Source organism: Hemiscyllium ocellatum, chromosome 39 (genome assembly GCF_020745735.1).
Source record: "Hemiscyllium ocellatum isolate sHemOce1 chromosome 39, sHemOce1.pat.X.cur, whole genome shotgun sequence".
NCBI classification, from domain to species: Eukaryota; Metazoa; Chordata; class Chondrichthyes; order Orectolobiformes; family Hemiscylliidae; genus Hemiscyllium; species Hemiscyllium ocellatum.
This window is the reverse complement of record NC_083439.1, coordinates 29,337,820-29,358,322: the sequence shown is the minus strand read 5'-3', so window position 1 is coordinate 29,358,322 and position 20,503 is coordinate 29,337,820. Positions and strand designations below refer to the sequence as shown.

Sequence of the window (20,503 nt, the reverse complement as noted above, 5' to 3'; positions counted from 1 at the left end):
ATTATTTATTCAGATTCCAGCGCAGCTTCGGTGCGTGTTCTCTGTTGTTAGGCAAGACCAATCCCTTCAGAAACGGTTAATTTGTCATTAACAACTGCATTCCTCTGTTCATTCCCGTCTCCTGCATCCTGTGCCACCTTGCATCCCATCTGTTCACCAGGCTGGTCCAGTCAGGAAGAAGCGAGGGACGCAGACAAAGGTAAAACCTTAAGTCTTTTATTGATTGTTTTCTTAGTTTGATGTCAATGCTTTTGTCAGCCAAATGTTCCTAAAAGAAACAATTTATTGACAGTGTCAGGAATTTTGTTGAGTCTATAGACAACATAATGTTTGTCATGTTGATTCACCATTTGCTAATTGAGTGGCCAGCACTATTATTACCAAGTATCACAGAGAGTTTTAATTTGTGCTCATTCCTTGCATTAGGTTGTTCGGAAGCAGCCGCTCAGGAAGTTTCCAAGGGTGAATGTTCCACCTTAGTCCCTCAAACAATTCTGATACATGTCAGCAAATCACTTGCATTTTCGGTGAACTAAATGTTTTTTGTGTGGCAGTGATTTGCCAGGGTAGGGTTTGACACTTTGATTCGATGTATTCCTGGGGATTAAATCATGTGATCCATGTCCACATGGCCTCTGTATAGGTTCTGATCATGTGACAGTTTCCAGTTCATGCTACATTTAATGCCAAACAAAAGAGGCTCATATGGCTGAGGGTTATTTGCATTAGGAGTTCAGTTTACACTTGCAGCAAGTCCTGTGCCAGTCTTGAGCGCCTGGGTCAAGGGTCATTCAACTCAACAGCATGATTCCGATGAGAATTCCCACTGACGAGGGGATTGTAACTAGATTCCAGGCAAGGTCCTCTGAACCGCAGCTCCAGGCAGCATCCTCTAATCTGTTTGTTTCCTGGATGAGGAGTGAGGAACTGGCTCCCCACTCTAGTGGCACAACTTCTGGGTTGGTTTTAAAAATGCCTAAAAAAGCCACATTGGACTCTTGACAGTGGTAGGCCCAGGGCCTGGACTCTCAATGGTGGTAGGCCTGGAGCCTGGACTCTTAATTATGGTAGGCCCGGAACTTGGACTCTCGACGATGTAGGCCTGGAGCCTGGATTTTTGGTGGCGGTAGTGCCCATCGCAGAGTTTCCTGGCGTGGTGGACCCAGTACCTGGGCTCTTGGTAGGAGTCTTCAAGTACCAGAACACCTTTCAGAGACCCTGAAGCTATGCTTTAGACCCCAATCTGAACAGAAGGTGAACTCTTACTTGAGTAGTTTCTTTTTATCCTCACTGTACATCAAAATGGTGTTGGATTGTGGCGACAAAACACTTTTCCCTGTATCTTTAAGATAGATGTGATAATAAATAAATCATTCATTCAATCTAGTGAGCCTCCTGAACCATTGAAATACAAACATATCAGCAGGTACGTCAAAGTGAGCTCATAGAATGTTTTGCACACTATATCGAAATGACTGTGTGTTCGGAGAGATTATCTCCGCTGTCTTGTACTGAGGCCAGCCAGGAGGCTGGGGAAGGTTGACAGCATTGGAGTGAAGGAGTTGTAGGTTTATGGTGTGTTCTTTGGATGTTTACCAGCAGGGACCTGTGTGTAGGGTGAGCAGGAACTACTCAGTTACATATCTCTGGTTCCCAACTCTGTCTACACGTGTATGTCTGGAGGTGTCAAACTCATTTCATCTCATGACAATACCCCATTCCTCTGCTTCCACCAACATATGCATCTTCAGAGCTAACTGCCATTCCCCACCAAGTCCTGCTGCCGTAGAAACCTTTGTTTGTGTTTTTGATATCTCTAGATTTCACTGTTTTAATGCCTTCCTCAACTGGCCCCTCATGCTGCACTATACAATGTCTGTAATACTCCGATCATTTCAACTCCCAGTCCTGTCTCTTTCTGCTGCAGTCTTCCTGGGCAGTAAGTTCTGGCCCAATCAGTGAAGGCCCATAATCCCTGAGTGAGTTAAAAGAAAAATCAGAATGCGACTAGATTCTTCATATTCAGTTGTGTGAGTGTTGAGTATCATCCACCTATTGTTTGATGGTACAGAGTTTTAGTATTGTTGAAAAGAGAGATATGTTGCTGGAGTTTTTTGTCTTGCACTCCTCAGGACCAAATGCAAGAATGCCAAATTTCACAGAATCACCACCCTTTATTATACAAGAGAAAAGATAAAGGTAGAGTCCTCGCAATCCCAGAGAACTACAGGGCTCCTCCTCTCATTTGAGAGAGATGATTCGTGGTGAATTTACCAAGCTTCGGTGAGGGCAAGAATGAGGCAATGTAACCTTCGTGGTGATCTTAGCCAATACAGGGATTGACCCTGTGCTTTTTGCATCACTCTGCATCGCAAGCCAGCTGTCCAGCCAATGGAGCTAACTGACCCCGAATTACAAGAGAAAAGGGCACTGATTGATTGGCACTGCTTCTGCCGATCTATGCCGCCATGCCATGTAATAGGCACCTCATCCTAACCTTTTTCTCCTCTGGGATAAATTTGTGTGACCTTTTGAAATTTGGTATTCTTGCATTTGTCCTGAGGCATGCAGGACTTTGGCGACATATCTCCTGTCAGCACTAATCATCCATCACCTCATGGTCTGGGATCCTATGCTCCTATAAAGAATAGAAAGTGCTCACAGAAAACATAAAAAGCCCAGATAATTTCTAGATATTTCTCCCACCGTTTCTTGCAGCCTTGTCCTGGAGATTCCTAAACATTCTTGGAAAGTCTGGAATCCTGGCAGTGCTTCAGGATTGACGTGGAGAGCAGGGTCTGTCACTCTCCACCTTGTGTCTCTGTTACATTATTGAGCTTTAAATAAGTGAAGGAATGTGTGTAAGCAGGGGAGAGAATGTGTTTTTGGATTGCTTACAGATATAGCTCCATTAACCACAAGTTAAACCGTGTATTTAAGTTGAGAATGCAGAGCATGGACAAGAATTACATGAGCATATAGATTTTGAGAGAGTATATAAATTGAAATCAATATTATATATCAATTAGAAAAGCAAAGTTTAAAATCTGAAATGAAAGCAAGGACTGACAGCATCGTGCCTTAGCACCAGGGATTCAGGTTCGATTCCAGCCTCAGGTGTCTGCCTGTGTGGAGTTTGCACTTTCTCCCTGTGACCGTGTGAATTCCTCCGGGTGCTCCGGTTTCCTCCCACAATCCAAAGATGTGTAGGTTAGGTGGGTAGGCAATTTAGCATAGCCAATAGTGCCCAGGGATGTACAGGCAGGGTGGTTTAGCCTTTGAAAATGCAGGGATAGGGTAGGGGGATGGGTCTGGGTGGGATGCTTCTCAGATACTCTGTCTGAACACAATGGGCTGTAGGGTGGCACGGTGGCTCAGTGGTTAGCACTGCTGCCTCATAGCATAAGGGTCCCAGGTTCCATTCCAGCCTTGGACAGGCTATCTGTGTGGAGTTTGCATATTCTCCCTATGTCTGTGTGGGTTTCCTCCGGGTGCTCCGGTTTCCTCCCATAGTCCAAAGATGTGCAGGTTAGGTGAATTGGCCATGCTAAATTGCCCATAGTGTTAGATGTACTAGTCAGAGGGAAATGTGGCTGGGTAGGTTACTCCTTGGAGGGTCAGTGTGGGCTGGTTGGGCCGAAGGGTCTGTTTCCAGGGAGTCATCATCATCATCAAAAAGAACAAGATAATAGTTTCACTCGATACTTAACTGATCCTATGTTTCTCCTGAAGCTGTTTGACCCTGTTACATTACCTTTTGAATAAAAATTTGATATAAATGTACATTATAAATGTTTTAACAAGCACTCTGGTTCCCTCAGCTGTGTAAATAGAAATACTGAGTTCAGTAAAAGTTTGGAAGTTTTGCTGAAGCATTTACAAGTTTCTGATTATGCCTTGGTTGGAGTAATATGTTCCATTCTCTGGATCATACTTTTGGAAAGATGGCCAGAAGCAGATTAGGCATCAAGACAGGAGAAGCTGGCATTGTTTGCCTTAGAACAGAGAAGGTGAAGATAGATTCAACAGAAAGTAATGAAATGCTTCAGTAGTATTTGGGGTGGCACGGTGCCTCAGTGGTTAGCACTGCAGCCTCACAGCATCGGGGAACTTGAGTTTGATTCCCGCCTTGGGCGACTGTCTGTGTGGAATTTGCACGTTCTCCCCGTGTCTGCGTGGGTTTCCTCCGGGTGCTCCGGTTTCCTTCCACAGTCCAAAGATGTGCAGGTTAGGTGAGTTGTCCATAGAGCTAAATGCTGAAAAATGTGTTGCTGGAAAAGTGCAGCAGGTCAGGCAGCATCCAAGGAGCAGGAGAATCGACGTTTCGGGCATAAGCCCTTCTTCAGGAAACCCGAAACGTCGATTCTCCTGCTCTTTGGATGCTGCCTGACCTGCTGCGCTTTTCCAGCAACACATTTTTCAGCTCTGATCTCCAGCATCTGCAGTCCGCACTTTCTCATAGAGCTAAGTGCATTAGTCAGAGAGAAATGGGTCTGAGTCGGTTACTCTTCCAGGGTTGGTGTAGGGAATCTTCAAGTAAGGCAGGACTGTTTCCAATGGTAGCAGTATTGGTAACTGGAGGTGAGGCAAATATGTCTCTTAAATCTTTCCGCCTGTTTTATTTTTCATTTCATGGGGTCATGTGGATGTTGCTAACATTTGTTGCTCGTTCTTCATTGCCCTTGAAGTGAATGACCTGCCAAGCCATTCTAGAGGGCGTCTACGAGTCAGCCACAGGTAGACCAGACTGGGTAAAGTTTTCTACCCTAAAGGACACCAGTGAACAATTCAGGACACTATCTTGATCATCAATGCTCAGGCCAGTTTTCACCTCCATGTTTAAATTTAGATTTAAAGTGACCTGCAAAAGAAGCGAAGGTGAAGTAAGGAAATCTTTTTTCACTCAATGAGTCCTTAGGGGATGTAATGTGCCGTCTGGAGGTGTGATGAGACACGTTCGAACGAAGGGCATTAGATGGTTATTTGGATAAAACGAATGCACATGGCTATGGGGGAGAAAGCAGATGGGAGCAGAGGTAATGATGCTCCATTGATGATGAGCCGAGAGGTCGACTTCTGTGTCATAGCACTTGTGTGATTAATTAGATCATCGTACGACCACAAGAAATAGGATCCGGAGTAGGCCCTTTGGCCCCTTGAGCCTCTCCTCCTTTGCAAAAATGATTTGAGTGGGATTTGTACCCACAGTCTCGAGGAGTTAGCTTGGGCCTCTCTATTACTACCTCAATGACGCTACCACCTTCCCCTGTGCTGTGAGGTGGAACAAATCCACCTTCTTTGATCAATACTGGATTACCAATCTGCAGCCAGCCAGTGCATCATTTACTGGTTTCACATTCTGTGGCTCGACCCGTTATTGGTCCTGCTGTGCCTAAACGCTTTTGAAATGTCAGTGTACGGTGTGTGTAAACACAGAGAAAAATTCCATGGTGTGCACTAGGGGTTTGGAGATATGACTAAGCAGCTGGTTGGAGAGGTGGGAGAGAAATAGCGAGGGCAAAGGGTTGAAAGATAAAGGCCTTTTCAGCTGAAAATTGAGGACAGGCAGAAGTTCAGAACTGACTGTTGGCTCGAAAGAACGGACTGGAAAGTGGGGCTGGAGGAGATTGAAAAGTACAAAAACAAAAGGTTCACTCAACATGTCTCTGCCTGATGAAGAGCTTATGCTCGAAACATTGATTCTCCTGCTCCTCGGATGCTGCCTGACCTGCTCTGCTTCTCCAGCACCACACTCTCGACTCGCATGTCTCTGCCAGAGTTTGTACTCCACACAGACCTCTCCAATTTTTTTTACAGAATCCCTCCGGTGTGGCCATTCGGGCCATCGTGTTCGCACCGACACTCCGAGCAACATTCCCCCATCTCCATCCCCATCGCCCTCTCCCCTCCCCTATCCCTGTAACCCTGCCTTTCTCATGGCTAACCCACCTCGCCTGCACATCCCTGGATGCCTTGAGAAATTTAGCGTGGCGGGTTCACCTAACCTGCACATCTTTGGACTGTGGGAGGAAACCCACACAGACCAGGGGGAGAAAGTGCAAACTGCATACAGGCAGTCGCTCAAGAATGGGTCCCTGGCTGTATCAAAATACCTCCACCCATGCTGCATCCCTGTATTCTCTGCCTTGTATACGCATTAATGTTGGAGCAGGCACCAAGACAGAAAGAGTCAGTTGTGAGGTAGAATAGAAACTTGTTAAATTGGCTAAAAGCCAAAGAACGGTGGAATGTTGGAAGACAGAAATTGCTGGAAACTCTCAGCAGGTCGGGTAGCATCAGTGGAGAGAATTGTGGAGGTTCGGTGACCCTTCTTCGGAACACTGGAGCAATGATCTTTTCTCCGCAGATGCTGCCAGACCTGCCGAGTGTTCTCCCCAGCCAGTTCTGCTTTCGTTAAATTGGTTTATGCGGGAGAGAGGAATTCAGAAGCTGAAAGAGACGTGAGAGGAGTTGGTATGTGACTGCAGAGAGAGGTCATAGAGCTTGTTGCACGTGATATAGTGGGGCTTGATTGAGAGATCTTGTGGTGCAGTGGTAGTGTCCCTACCTATGAGCTAGGAAGTGCAGGTTCAAGGCCCACCTGCTCCAGACATATGACAAAACATTTCTGACCAGATTGATTAGAAATATCTACAGTGAGAGGCTGATTGACGAGGGCAGTGTGACGTGTTAGCAGAAACACAAGCGAGAGGCTGGTGGCTATTTCCTACTTCATTTTAAGCAGCTTCTCTTTTGGTCACAATATCTTTCATTTTTGTTAGTGTCACTTTGGAGCCGACTGTTTCGATTCCTTTTAATTTATTTTCACTTGTAACTCAAAAGTTTCCACGTTTTCTGCCCTGAGATTAGTCCTTTGTGATTATTTTATACATTTTGTTTGGCTTCAGTTGGAGAATGGAGGCAGTGGCTGATGGGTATTTCAGCAAGAGTGGGGCTTGAACCCATTGCTGCTGCTGTTAGCGTGATCCGTACACTAGCTGTCTAGCCAGCTGAGCTAAACCGAACCTTGCCCCAACCCCACCATTCATTGGAATATGTCTGTCCTTTGACCTTCGAAGTCTGACCTGGAATGCTGCTGTGCTTTGGTCATTCAGTCCTGGGTCAGTGATCGCTAGAGGGCAGTATTGAACCAGCATTCAGTGACCTGAGCCACTTACATTGAGAGTTTGCTTTTCAGCTAACAGAGATTAATAATGATTTTTAACAAAATCCATGTTAGTTCCATTATGTCTGACAGCTCCTTCATCCCTTCCTTTTGTAATTCTCTATTTTAATAAAGCTTTATCGATGACAAATACATGATTATGTTAACGAAGGCATGTCTAAAATATTACTACATACTGTTCCTGTCCTTAATTAATTTAACGTACAAGATATAGTTCCCAAATGTGAATTTTGCCCCAAATATTCTACTTTGGAATTGTTCACATGCATTGAAATGAAAAATACAATATTGTAGGCTTTTTCTTAAATGTTCGAAAGTTGCAAGGGAATTGCAGGAGGGAGGCTTATCTCTTTTACGCAGTGATGGGTTTTTAGCTGTCAATTATTCCTGGATATATTTCCAACTTTTGGATATTTCAGCACTTAAAGGGCATCAGAGGAAGTTGAAGAGCAGCGCAGATATCAGCAGATTAGAAAAACGCTGCTAAAATTAGCACAGCATGGCATGTTTGCCCACTCCAAGCAATATTAGTCAGGTATTTGTGTATTGAAGTGGTCTAGACTCAAGTAGATGGACTCTAGTTAATAAACATTGACAAGGGATTAGCATTTGCAATATTAGTCTTAGGATTTGGGGTGGCAGAGTCTGGCAAATTTAGGAACAGGCAAATAAATTGGGGCCAAGTTCCGACTTTACTCGTAAATTAATCTGTGGCTAAAAAAATGTTAGCTTTGGAGTTACAGTGTAATTGAAGGGATCCGTGCTTGTGTACATACCAGGATGGAGTGTGCTGACATTCAACCATGGCTTTGGATGTGCAGTGGGTTCTCACGAGAACTTAGAAGCACTTTGCCTTTGGAAGGTGCTGAACACCCGAGTGACATTGCTACTGCCTGCTTTCTGGAACGCATACACGATAAGTCTCACTCAGGCATCACTTCGCTTGATAGCTGCCCAAATGGTGCATCCATTCCCAATGCAAACAAGGCTACAATACTGGATAGCACGGTGGCTCAGTGGTTAGCACTGCTGTTTCACAGCACCAGGGTCCCAGGTTCGATTCTAGCCCCGGGCGACTGTGTGACGTTTGCACGTTCTTTCTGTGTGGGTTTCCTCTGAGTGCTCCGGTTTCCTCCCACATTCCAAAGATGTACAGATCATGTGAATTGGTCATGCTAAATTGCCCATAGTGTTAGATGCATTAGTCAGAGGGAAATGGGTCTGTGTGGGTTAATCTCGGAAGGTCGGTATGGACTGGTTGGGCCGAAGGGCCTGTTTCCACACTGGAGGGAATCTAATCTAAATAAATACTGGACTAAAATTCCAAAGAGAGTTGCCGAGAGTTTTACATTGCGGATAAATAAACAGCCTGTTTCTGTTAATGCTTTAAAAATGAATTAATAACCTCCTCCATAACCAATATCCTTTGTATTAGGTCTGACTGAGGGAACACTGCTTCTTGAAAACTATGGGAGCAAGTTTCTTCGGAGCATTTCATTTCCCCAGCATTTTCAGGAAATTTACTCAAGCAGTTACTTTGCAAATGTTTACATCAGGAGAGTTTCTGAAAACAAACATGGTTAACCTTCCACCGACAGCGGGGAATGGAAGAGGAATATAAAGTGCAAAGCAAATTACTTTATCAAGGAATCTGAATGTAATTATATGATGTGAATGACAACATAAACTTTAGAGTTACCTCTAAGGATCTGGCGTCGAAGCAATAGGAATGCTGCCCTGTTTTATAACATACCAGACCCCGGAAGACCTGTTGACTAACTTCGATTGAAATTGTAATGACGGTTTCTCGGGGCCCTGATAAATGAGGTCATTGCCATTTAAATTGTCACCTGTGCCTCTTCAAACATAGATACAAGCTGCTGGCCTTCTGAATATCAAAAGACACTGGAAACTATCATTCCTTGGGCAAATATTGCTTTTGCTTTACTTGCAGAGGCTTGAATTGCTCTCTGGTGTTTTTCAAGTTATTTTAGACATGAGCTTCAAGGCTTGAGCCCTGAGAGTGCAGTTCTGAGATCTTCAAAGTGTCCTGGGAGGGGGGAGGGCGCGGGGAGGGAAAGAGAGGAGGAGGCGGCGGGAGGGAAGAGAGTGGGGGAGGGCAATGTCGTCTCTCTCCGCGATGAGAGTATGTCGACATTTCCCAGTATCAGCAGCAATAGACCAGATGTGAGAACGTTATAAAGAGGCTGTCAGTAGACCTAGCCGGTGTGGAGGCTAACTCCAGCTCTCTCTGCCTGCAATCCCTGCCATCCCCCCCCCGCCACTCTCATACTGTTCAGCCATATGGAAGCAATCTTCATCTTCTACCAACCTCCCACCCCCACCCTTGGCCCTTTAATGGCTAACTTTGGAATCCATTTTCACGAGTCTCAAAGGGCTGAGGGGAGCAGTCTCATGAATTGACCAGATAGAAGTCACTTCCAAGATAAACATTCGATTTAAAAGTTAGACATACCAGGCTGCAGATTTCTTTTGACATATTTCAGAGAAAAATAAGCACTGCTATCCACCTTCAGCAGATGCCAGGCATCAGCAGGATCCCTTTGATCGTCTTTGAAAAGTTATCCCCACCCCCCGCCCCTCACGAAAATATAAATCCACAAGTGTTCTCCTACACTGGAGGGTTCAGCCCCTGCCCTTTGAAGTTTGACCCTAAGAACAGCCCAAGGCCTTCGCTGTAAACACTGCCTTTCTTTTTATATCACTCCTCCCGTTACCTCAGGAAGTCCAAAAGGCGCAGGATACGTCCAAATTGCAGTCACTTGAATATTGTGGGGTGTTCAGCACTCCATTCACACACAGAAAGCTCCCATTAAGACTGGTGTGACAATGATTGGATAGGGACCCTCTGGGTATTCAGATCCAAATTGTTGGAAGTGAGAGGTCAGGTATAAGACACTGAGGGTTTTGTTTATTCCTTCGTGGAGTGAAGCCTAGGCTAGCTAGGCCAGCATTGATTTAGATTTAGATTTGGTTTTATTGCCACTGTACTCAAATACTGGAGTACGTGAGTACAATGAAATGTTTACAATGTCAAAGAAAGTGAGGACTGCAGATGCTGGAGATCAGCGTCAAAAAGTGTGGGTGCTGAAAAAGCACAGCCGGTCAGGCAGCATCGAAGGACCAGGAGAGTCGAGCTTTGCGCACAAGTTCTTTGTCAGGAATGTGATGATGTCCTGATGAAGAGCTTATGATTAGATTACTTACAGTGTGGAAACAGGCCCTTCGGCCCAACAAGTCCACACCGACCCGCCAAAGTGCAACCCACCCATACCCCTACATTTACCCCTTATCTAACACTAGGGCAATTTAGCATGGCCAATTCACCTGACCTGCACATCTTTGGACTGTGGGAGGAAACCGGAGCACCCGGAGGAAACCCACACAGACACGGGGAGAATGTGCAAACTCCACACAGTCAGTCGCCTGAGTCGAGAATTGAACCCGGGTCTCTGGCGCTGTGAGGCAGCAGTGCTAACCACTGTGCCACCGTGCCTTGAAACGTCGACTCTCCTGCTCCTTGGATGCTGCCTGCATTTTCCAGCACCACACTTTTTGACTCTAGTGTTTACAATGTCACCAATCCCGGTTCCATCTTGGGTACAAAGGTACCTCGTACAGAAGGAGAAAGTGAGGACTGCAGATGCTGGGGATCAGAGCTTAAAAATGTGTTGCTGGAAAAGCGCAGCAAGTCAGGCAGCATCCAAGGAGAAGGCGAATCGGCGTTTCGGGCATAAGCCCTTCTTCAGGAATGAGGAGGGTGTGCCAAGCAGTAAAAGGTAGGGAGGAGGGACTTGGGGGAGGGGCATTGGGAATGCGATAGATGGAAGGAGGTTAAGGTGAGGGTGATAGGCCGGAGAGGGGGGGTGGGGGCAGAGAGGTCAGGAAGAAGATTGCAGGTCAAGAAGGCGGTGCTGAGTCTGAGGGTTGGGACTGAGAAAAGGTGGGGGGAGGGAAAATGAGGAAGCTGGAGAAACCTCGTACAGAATCATAGGTACAAAAATAGGAATATAAAGTGACGTTGAAAATGAGTCATTATTGTACTTCTTCAACTCTAATTGCTTACAGGGATTAACCAAATCACTGTGGGTCTGGAGTCACGTTTAGGCCAGACCAGGTAAAGGTGGCAGCTTGGCGAAAGGGAGGACTGCAGATGTTGGAAACCAGAGTTTAGATCAGAGTGGTGCTGGAAAAGCACAGCAGGTCAGGCAGCATCTGAGGAGCAGGAATATCGACGTTTCGGGCAAAGGCCCTTCATTAGGAATAGGTGACTGGCCTTTGCCTGAAACGTCGATTTTCCAGTTTCTTGGATACTGCCTGACCTGCTTTTCCAGCACCACTCTGATCTAAAGGATGGCAGCTTCCCTCCCTAAAAGACATAGTGAACCAGATCGGCTTTTACAAAAGTGGGCCACGGGCAATCCAGATCCCCAGTGCATTATTTTGGTCAATAATCTAGTGATATTACCACTAGGCCATCGCCCTGCTCTATTTTGATTATAGGACAGGAGCAGAGGGTCTCCCTCACGTACATACACACTTCCGTTGTTGAAAGTGGGAGGTTAGGTGTACGACACTGGTTAGACCTCAGCTGGAGTACTGCTGTGGACACTGCCTTGTGGGAACTCAGTGGGGAGAGAACAGAAGCGGTTTACAGGAATGGTTCCGAGGGTGAGGAACGTCAGCTATGAGGACAGATCGAAGTAGTTGGGGCTACCTTTGGAGAGAAGGAGGCTGAGAGGAGATCTGATGAAGGTTTTAAAAGTCATGGTTTAAAAGGTTGGATAGAGTAGGTAGGGTGGAACTGTTCCTGATCATAAAAAGAGCAAGAATGAGGGGGTGGGGTGGGATGTGATGGTCTAGATTTAAATCAAGGGTGAAGTGAGGAAAAATGTTTTAACTCAGCGAGAAGTTCGGGGTGTGGAATGCACAATGTGAAAGTGGGGTGGAGGCAGGTTCAACTGAGGCATTGAAAAGGGCATCGAATAGTTATTTGGAGAAAAATAATGTGCTAAAGTATGGGGAATTGGCAAGAGGTTGGTACAGGGGGTTGATGCTCATTCAATAAGCTGGTGCAGCCATGATGGGCCGAATGCTCGAACCGCCATAACAAATCTGTTAAATTAAATCCTCGTGTAAACGGAATCATGGCACTTTCTAAATGAAAGCATAGAGTACAAAAACAAGGACGTTACAATGACCTTTTCCCCATCGTGGGGGATTTCAAGATAAAGGGGCATGCTTTTAAGTTGAGAGGATAAGGATTTTAAAATGACGTGCGGAGTTTTTTTTTACACAGAGGGTGGTTTGTGTGGAATGAACTGCCAGAGGAAGTGGTGTACACAGGTACAGTTCAACCTTTAAAAGGCATTCGGATAAGTACATGAATAGGAAAGGTTTAGATGGATGTGGAGAAAGTGAGGTCTGCAGATGCTGGAGATCAGAGCTGAAAATGTGTTGCTGGAAAAGCGCAGCAGGTCAGGCAGCATCCAAGGAACAGGAGGTTCGATGTTTCGGGCATAAGCCTGAAGAAGGGCTTATGCCTGAAACGTCGAATCTCCTGCTCCTTGGATGCTGCCTGACCTGCTGCGCTTTTCCAGCAACACATTTTCAGCTTAGATGGATGTGGGCCAAGTGCTGGGAGGTGGGACTAATTTTGTTTGAAAACATGGTCAGCGTGGACCAGTTGGACCGAAGGGTGTGTTTCCATACTGCGTTACTCTATGAGTATTATCATTTATCGAACACTGATTGGGACTAAGTTGCAGCATTGTGTCCAATTCTGCGCATCATGTTTACGGAAGGGCGTGAGGGCATTAGGGAGTGTGTTGAATAGGTTTGTAAGAATGTTTTCCATGGATGAGGATAGATGGGAAAAGCTGGAGGTTGAGAGAAGATTTGACAACAATGATTCAAATTACGAGCAGTCTGGACGTCGAGCAAGACAGAAGCTGTTCTCGATGACTGAAGGGTTAAAGACCGGGACGCACTGACTGAAGGTGATTGGCAACAAAAAAGGCTGATGCGAGGAAAGTGTTTTTACACAGTGAGTGGTTTGTGTGTGGAGTGCGTTGCTGAGAGTGGAGTGGAGGCAGCTTCAATTGTGGGCAGCATGGTGACTCAATGGTTAGCACTGCTGCCTCACAGCACCAGGGAGTTGAGTTGGATTCCTGCCTCTGGCAACTGTCTGTGTGGAGTTTGCACACTCTCCCTGTGTCTGCATGGGTTTCCTCCCACAATCCAAAGATGTGCAGGCCAGGTGACTTGGCCATGGGAAATTGCCCATAGTGTTAGGTGCCATGCTTCGGAAATACCGGTGTTGGACTGGGGTGTACAAAGTTAAAAAAAATCACACAACACCAGGTTTAATTGGAAGCACTAGCTTTCAGAGCACTGCTCCTTCATCAACCACCTGATGAAGGAGCAGTGCTCTGAAAGCTAGTGCTTCCAATTAAACCTGTTGGACTATAACCTGGTGTTGAGTTATTTGTAACTGGTTTAGGTGCATTAGTCAGGGAGAATGGGTCTGGGAGGATCGGTGTGGACATGTTGGGCCGAAGTGCCTGTTTCCACACTGTAGGGAATCTCATCAATCATGGCTTTTCAAAGGGGATTGCGATAACTGACAGAATGAAGTGAAAACATTCACAGGGTTGGTGGAACTAGCTGAGTTATCTTACTGAGAGGCAGGATGGCCTCTCGTGCTGTAACCATTAGGTGAATCTAGAATTTTCTTGCAACATTCCCATTCACTGTGTGACCTGTGTGATAAGTGAAGAGAGCATGGGTGACGTTTAATGGTACATTAGCAAGATTTGTTTCTGATGTCTGATTTTAGATCATGTGAGTGAGGGGTGTTGGAGGGAGTGTTTTGATCTAATTCCAGGAAAAACAAACTTTTGGGAAAGCTCCAAAACAACTTAGGGGGAGGAGAGGCGGGTGATACCATGTTAATCGTGCGAGTGATTTGAACATGGATTTGTTGCTGCAATTTGGCTTTAGTATCCCCGACATCGTGGGCTGTTTGCAATAGAGACAAGAGAGGGTCCATTCCAAGGCCTGTTGGAATGAGTCAATAAACTGTGCTGATTGGTCACCCAAAAATGTCGGGATAGATGGATATCTGCCTTTTGAACTGAGGGGAAGTGTGGTATTGAGGAGAGAATGGAAAAAAAAAGAACTGTTGTGAGGGAAATGGAAAATGATGGAGTCTCCTCAGAAAAATACTCTGGATATCCAGAGGGAAAAGAAATCCAAACCGAAAAAGCTGCGGATGCTGCAAATCAGAAACAAAAGCAGAAATTGCTGAAAAAGCTCAGGGGCCTGGTAGCTTCTGTGAACCGAAATCAGAGTTAATGTTTCGGGTCAAGTGACCTTTCCTCAGAAAATCTATCACACTTGGAAATGAATGTTTTGGTCATATTGGGCTCCGTCTTGTAGTATACAAGCTGAGTCAGAACAGAATGTTACATTTGCCAAATTTACTTGGTTTTTGTTCTGTGAGAGATGTTCCTGCAGATGTTTAGTTGGATCTCAGAAACTGGATAAACTTTGATAAAAATAGTTATTGTTAAAATGGAAATGTGAATCCACGTATTAGGAATCTTCGAAATATCTTCCCCGTCAGCTCTCTCAATGTTGCGCAAAGCTGATAATCCTCTGACATTTTCATGTTTAGGAATGGGCTACACCCTTTTGTAACAGCTGCTGCTGTTGGACAGGGCTGGACAAAGTCGAAAGTCACTCAACATCAGGTTATAGTCCCAACAGGTTTATTTAAAATCACAAGCTTGCACCTGATGAAGGGGCAGCGCTCTGAAATCTTGTCATTGTGAATAAACCTGTTGGACCATAACCTGGTGTTGAGTGACTTCTAAGTTTGTAACTCATTTGCAATTTCACTTGTTTAGCTGTTTCTGCCTCCTTGCTCAACTCCCAACTAAATGCCTCTGCACTGAATAAATACCTGAACCACTTGTTCATTAGATTCCTCTGGCATCAGTCCATTCTTCATCCCTTATGTGTAATACTTTCCCAGAATGTCTTTAAAAATAGGCAGTCTTATTTTCTGTAACCACATGTAAATGTTTGTTTGTTTGTGTGATTTAAATGATTAAATCAATGACAGTAAAGTTGTTGACTGCTATGAGTCACGACTTCGAAGTTACCATCGCTCTGTCTTCTGCATGTCTCCGTGCCTGTGGTTCGGTGGAAAAGACTAGCTTCATCCAGAATATCCGCCTGTCTGAGACCCTTCGGAAAAGCCAGTTGTGGGATAGCATTGTCACCATCACTCTGTTTGAAGGAAAGGGGTTCAGAGAAGATGCAGCAGAGGGATGCTACGTCAAATTCAGGCTGGGGGAGGAGAAGTACAAAAGTAAGGTAAGCAACAAGGAACATTACTGCATTGATATAGCACCCAGCCATATGTTCTTGGGATGACCCAAAACATTTTGCTTTTGAAGTGTAGCGTTTTTGTTTCGTTGGGGAAATTGGCCGTCCGATTTCTGCTCAGCTCTATTGCAGATTGTGGATTAAATAAAACCTGAAAGAGCTGTGGATGCTATAAATCAGAAACAAAAACAAATTGCTCAGCAGGTCCAACAGGGTCTGTGAAGAGAAATCAGAGTTAATGTTCCTCGGAAACATTAGCTAGCTCGGAAAATCCCAGTTTATATGAAAATAAGGTGGCGGGAGGAGGTCAGCAGTAAAGGATAACTGGGAATCTAGTCCAATGAGAGAAAAGAACAGTTGAACAGACAAAGGAGTGGATAACGACCTGGCTGGGAGGGTGAATAACTATTAATGGGGACTGTTAGTGGCTAACAATCGGTGGTGATAGCAGACTGTATGATAAGAAGGTCATTGGCTGTCCAGCTATTCATCTCTCTCTTTGGGCTCCATCTCTGCTGATTGTTTACTCCTTATCCCTTCCCCCTCCACCCTTACCTTCTGCATCTAAATCGAGCAACCATCAGTTGTGAGGAATGGTCACTTGACCTGAAACTCTGACATTGATTTCTCACCACAGATGCTGCCAGATCTGCTGACCTTTTCCAGCAATTTCTGTTTTTGTTGTTGTTGCACATCCTGGAGTCGGATTGTAAGCTGGTTTGTTGGTTTTGGTTGTGAGTTCAGTGTTGGCCAACAATGAGAAGCTTCCGTCTTCATCTTGGGATCTGGGACATTCAAACTTGGTTTAATCTCTGGGTTGGAAGATGGCAGCCCTCTGAGTAATTCTCCACAGACTGAGCCAAATGTACTCCAACATGCGCTGCAAATTAATGGGCCAAATCTCACTGGCGTGGGACAATTTCTGTCATGTGGCATGAGTTCAGCTGCTGTTTGTCCCCTTCAGGTTGAATGTAAGTGCTTTGTAACTTGCTGCCAATGCACAGTGATAGCATCTGGGACCCCAGTGAAGGATTGGGAACATTGTTTGGTTTTGTTAAACAAAGTGATTTAAAGATTGAGAATAGAGCAAAAAAAAAATTGGAGAAAGAGGGTGAATGTGATTCTGCATCACTAAGGGAATGAATGATTACTGGAGATTTTCGACGATGTAGAGTTGAGGTTAAAACCAGATCAGTCACGATCTTATTGAATGGCATAGCAAGCTTGAAGGACTGAGTGACCTCCTCTTGGTCATTGTCTATGTGTTTTAAAGTCAGATCAGACACAAAGTGAAATAGAGATAGAAAGAATGATTGGATTAAAAGAGAGAGAGAGAGAGACGGACAGAACAAAAATGTGTTGTAAAATTTGGAATGTCTTCGAACTTAAATATGCAGGAAAGAAATTGAGCAGCTCATGTTGTTCCCTTTCTGAACCGAAAAGGGAATTTGGCAAGAACATGATTGCGATGAGGTCAGCCAGGTGGAATATGAGTTCCCTGATTGGGGCTATTAATCAGGGAGCCCTGGCTGACAGATATAAACAGGAGTGGTCAGGGATTCTCCTCACTGAGAGCTGGATCAGTGTTAAGGGCTCTCCACGAGTAAAAAAAAATGGGTGACTGGGTGACAGGATACTGACCTCTGTGGAGTTATTTCAATAGCAATATTAGTAAAAGGGTCTAGATTAGTGTGGTACTGAAAAAGCACAGCAAGTCAGGCAGCATCCGAGGATCAGGAATAAAAGGTGTTTACTGTCACTCCTGAGCTATGCCTTCAATTAAATAAAGACTTGTTCTGCAACTCTAGCATCACCTTAAAAGTAACGAGATGTTAATCATGTGTTGTCTGAATTGCCCAATGAGGTTCGGCATTAATACAACTCCACAGTGCACTGACCCTTATCCATTGACCCTGCTGACTCGTTTGAATGTGCATATTAGTTTGTGTCTTTAACTTGCTGTTAATTATAATGGGAGGTTTGGCCCAAGTGTTACGATGTCACTCTGTGCAAGTGTAGAACAGGAAAGTGAATTCATGTAAATTTACTGACGAGAAAGATTTTTGTATTATCAAAACAGATTGAATTGATGATGTGGAGGTGCTGGTGTTGGACTGGGGTGTACGAAGTTAAAAATCATACAACACCAGGTTATAGGCCAACAGGTTTGTTTGGAAGCACTAGCTTTCGGAGCGTTGCTCCTTCATCAGGTAGTTGTGAAGTATCTTATGACATTATTCTCCACAACCACCTGACGAAGGTGCAGCACTCCGAAAGCTAGCGCTTCCAATTAAACCTGTTGGACTAGAACCTGGTGTTGTGTGATTTTTAAGATTGAATTGAATTAGCTTTTCTGTTGCGAGGAAGGGTCACCAGACCTGAAACGTTAACTCTGATTTCTCTTCAGATACTTTCAGATGTGCTGAGCTTTTCCAACAGCTTCTGCTTTTGTTTCTGGTTTACAGCATCCGCAGTTTGTTTTGGTTTTTATTGTCACGTCCTCACATGCGTACAGTGAAAAGTTTGCAAATTGCCACTATTGGCACCATCTTAGGTACAGAGGTACAGATTCTTGAGTACAAATTCTTTGGAAAAGTTTTAGAAAATTGGCCAACTTTCTGAGCCTAGTATCATTCTGTGAGTATTGTATGTTTCTGGAATCTGAGACACTTTATTAAATAGCAGGTGAATTCATATGTCTAGAGATCAATAAATGTTTGGTATTTTTCATGTCAACCCCAATCTGCAAAAGATACTCCCTGCATTTTGAAAATGGTTTTCAGAGCTTTTCCATATCCCAGCTCGGAATTCACATCCAGGCCTCCTGCACCTCCAGCCTTGGTCCTTTGTGCGTTGTTGATTTTTGTTGCTTCACCACTCGCTGTCATGTTTTCAATTGCTCAAGGTCTCACGCTCTGAAATTCTCTTCCACAGCTTCTCTCTCACACACACACACACACACACACACACACACACACACACACACACACACACACACACACACACACACACTCACATTCTCTCTCTCTCTCTCTCTCTCTGTGTAAACTACCTCTGTGATAACTATTTCCTGAAAGCTCTACATTTATCTTGGTATCATATTCTCTTTGGTAACCTTCCTGTAAAGCAGCTTCAAATGTTTCACCATGTTGGAGGTGCTACATAAATGCAAATTGTCATTGAGAGATGTAGAAACGCTCATCATGCACCCAAAATGCACCATTTACTGCAGCTTGTGTTGATTTGTCAGATCGTGTCCTCGGGAACCACTAGCAGTACGGCTCTGTTGCCTAGTACTGCAGTTGTCCCATTTCTGAAAGTGGCATGAACTCCAGTAACTTAGCCGTCAGATCTCTGCTCTTGGAACTCACTCAAAGGTCTGAACATCACTTCACATGTTGTCCATTTTCTCTTCCCAAGGTTCTATACAAATGCACAAATCCTCAGTGGAGAGAGCGGTTTGATTTTCACCTGTTCAATGACAGGACGAATATTTTGGAAGTTGAAGTCTGTGGGAAAGTCAACCAAAAACAGGAAGCAAGCTTTGGCATGTGAGCATGCAATACCTTATTTGTTATAAATTACTGTTGAATTTTACCAGGTTGAGAAAAAAATGCTGCTGGAATAAGAAAATTACTTAGTATTTAATATTCATATTCTGCCTAAATCGCTGGATTTGTATGATTTATTTCTGACGTGTTGGTGCCATTGCTAAGGTTATACCTGTTGCTCGTCCCTAATTGTCCTGAAATCATTATGGGTTAATCACAGTATGTACAACTGGAATAAGAGAGTCGGAGTTCTTCCCTCAAGGACACAGAGTCAACCGGTTACTTGCTGTTCAACAACACTTGTGATCAGTTTCAAGATTTTAGCTCCTAAAGGCGACTGAGAGTTTAATGGACACAAGACCACCCACTCGGCTTCTCTGTCCTTGTTACATTTCACCCACAGTCTCAGTTCACTACGTCAACCAGAAAACCACTGAGGTGTATTTATACTTTGAGGGCTCTACTTCAAGCCCCTTTGGAGGATGTTAGGGGAATCATGGGTGGCAGGAGTTAAGTTACCAGGAATGAGAAGCCTCAAGCCATTTATCATTGATGTCAAATTTAGAGTCATAGAGATGTACAGCACAGAAGCAGAACTTTCAGTCCAACTCATCCATGACAACCCAGATATCCTAATCTAGTCCCATTTGCCAGTACTTGGCCCATATCCCTCTAAACCCTTCCTGTTCATATACTCATCCTGATGCCTTTTAAACGTTGTAATTGTATCAGCTTCCACCACTTTCTCTGGCAACTCGTTCCATACATGCACCACCTTTTGCGTGAAAACGTTGCCCCTTAGTTCCGTTTTAAATTTTTCCCCTCTTACCCTAAATCTATGCCATCTTTTTCTGGACTCTCCAACCCGAGAGAAAATACCTTGTCTATTTACACTATCCAAGCCCCTCATGATTTTATAAACCCCTGTAAGGTCACCCCTCAGACTCTGATGCTCCAAGGAACACACCCCCAGCCTGATCAGCCTCTCTCTGTAGCTCAAACCCTCCAACCCTGGCAACATCCTTGTAAATCTTTACTCAGTCCTGTCAAGTTTCACAATGCTTCCAGCCTGCTAATAGCAGACGAGGGCTATTTAATGCCTGAAGGTCATGGAGCATGATATTATCAGCGCAGTGGATTAATCTCAGCCTGAACACAGGGAGGCTGATGTTCTTGGTTACAGCACAGGGGCAGGAGGAAGTGACTGGTTGGATGAGACTCGCTTAAGTTTTAGTGCTTTTGCCATCCCTTCAGCCATCGATCCTGCTGACTGTTTTGCATCTGAATATAGTGTATACAATTTACATGCTCTTATTTTCAAAGGAGATGTTTGGCCCAAGTGTTAAAATGT

General features: G+C 44.6%; 1 protein-coding gene across 4 annotated transcripts in view; it reads left to right on the top strand.

Moving 5' to 3' along the window:
* The window catches only part of LOC132834373 (multiple C2 and transmembrane domain-containing protein 2-like), a 521,106-nt gene that overhangs the window by 276,084 nt on the left and 224,519 nt on the right, over window positions 1–20,503 (top strand). For all 4 annotated transcript variants that reach the window (XM_060853214.1, XM_060853212.1, XM_060853211.1 and 1 more), the window contains exons 8-10: window positions 161–199; window positions 15,425–15,589; window positions 19,022–19,152. In XM_060853214.1, the coding sequence (XP_060709197.1) occupies window positions 161–199; window positions 15,425–15,589; window positions 19,022–19,152 (335 nt within the window). The remainder of the gene's footprint in view (window positions 1–160; window positions 200–15,424; window positions 15,590–19,021; window positions 19,153–20,503) is intronic.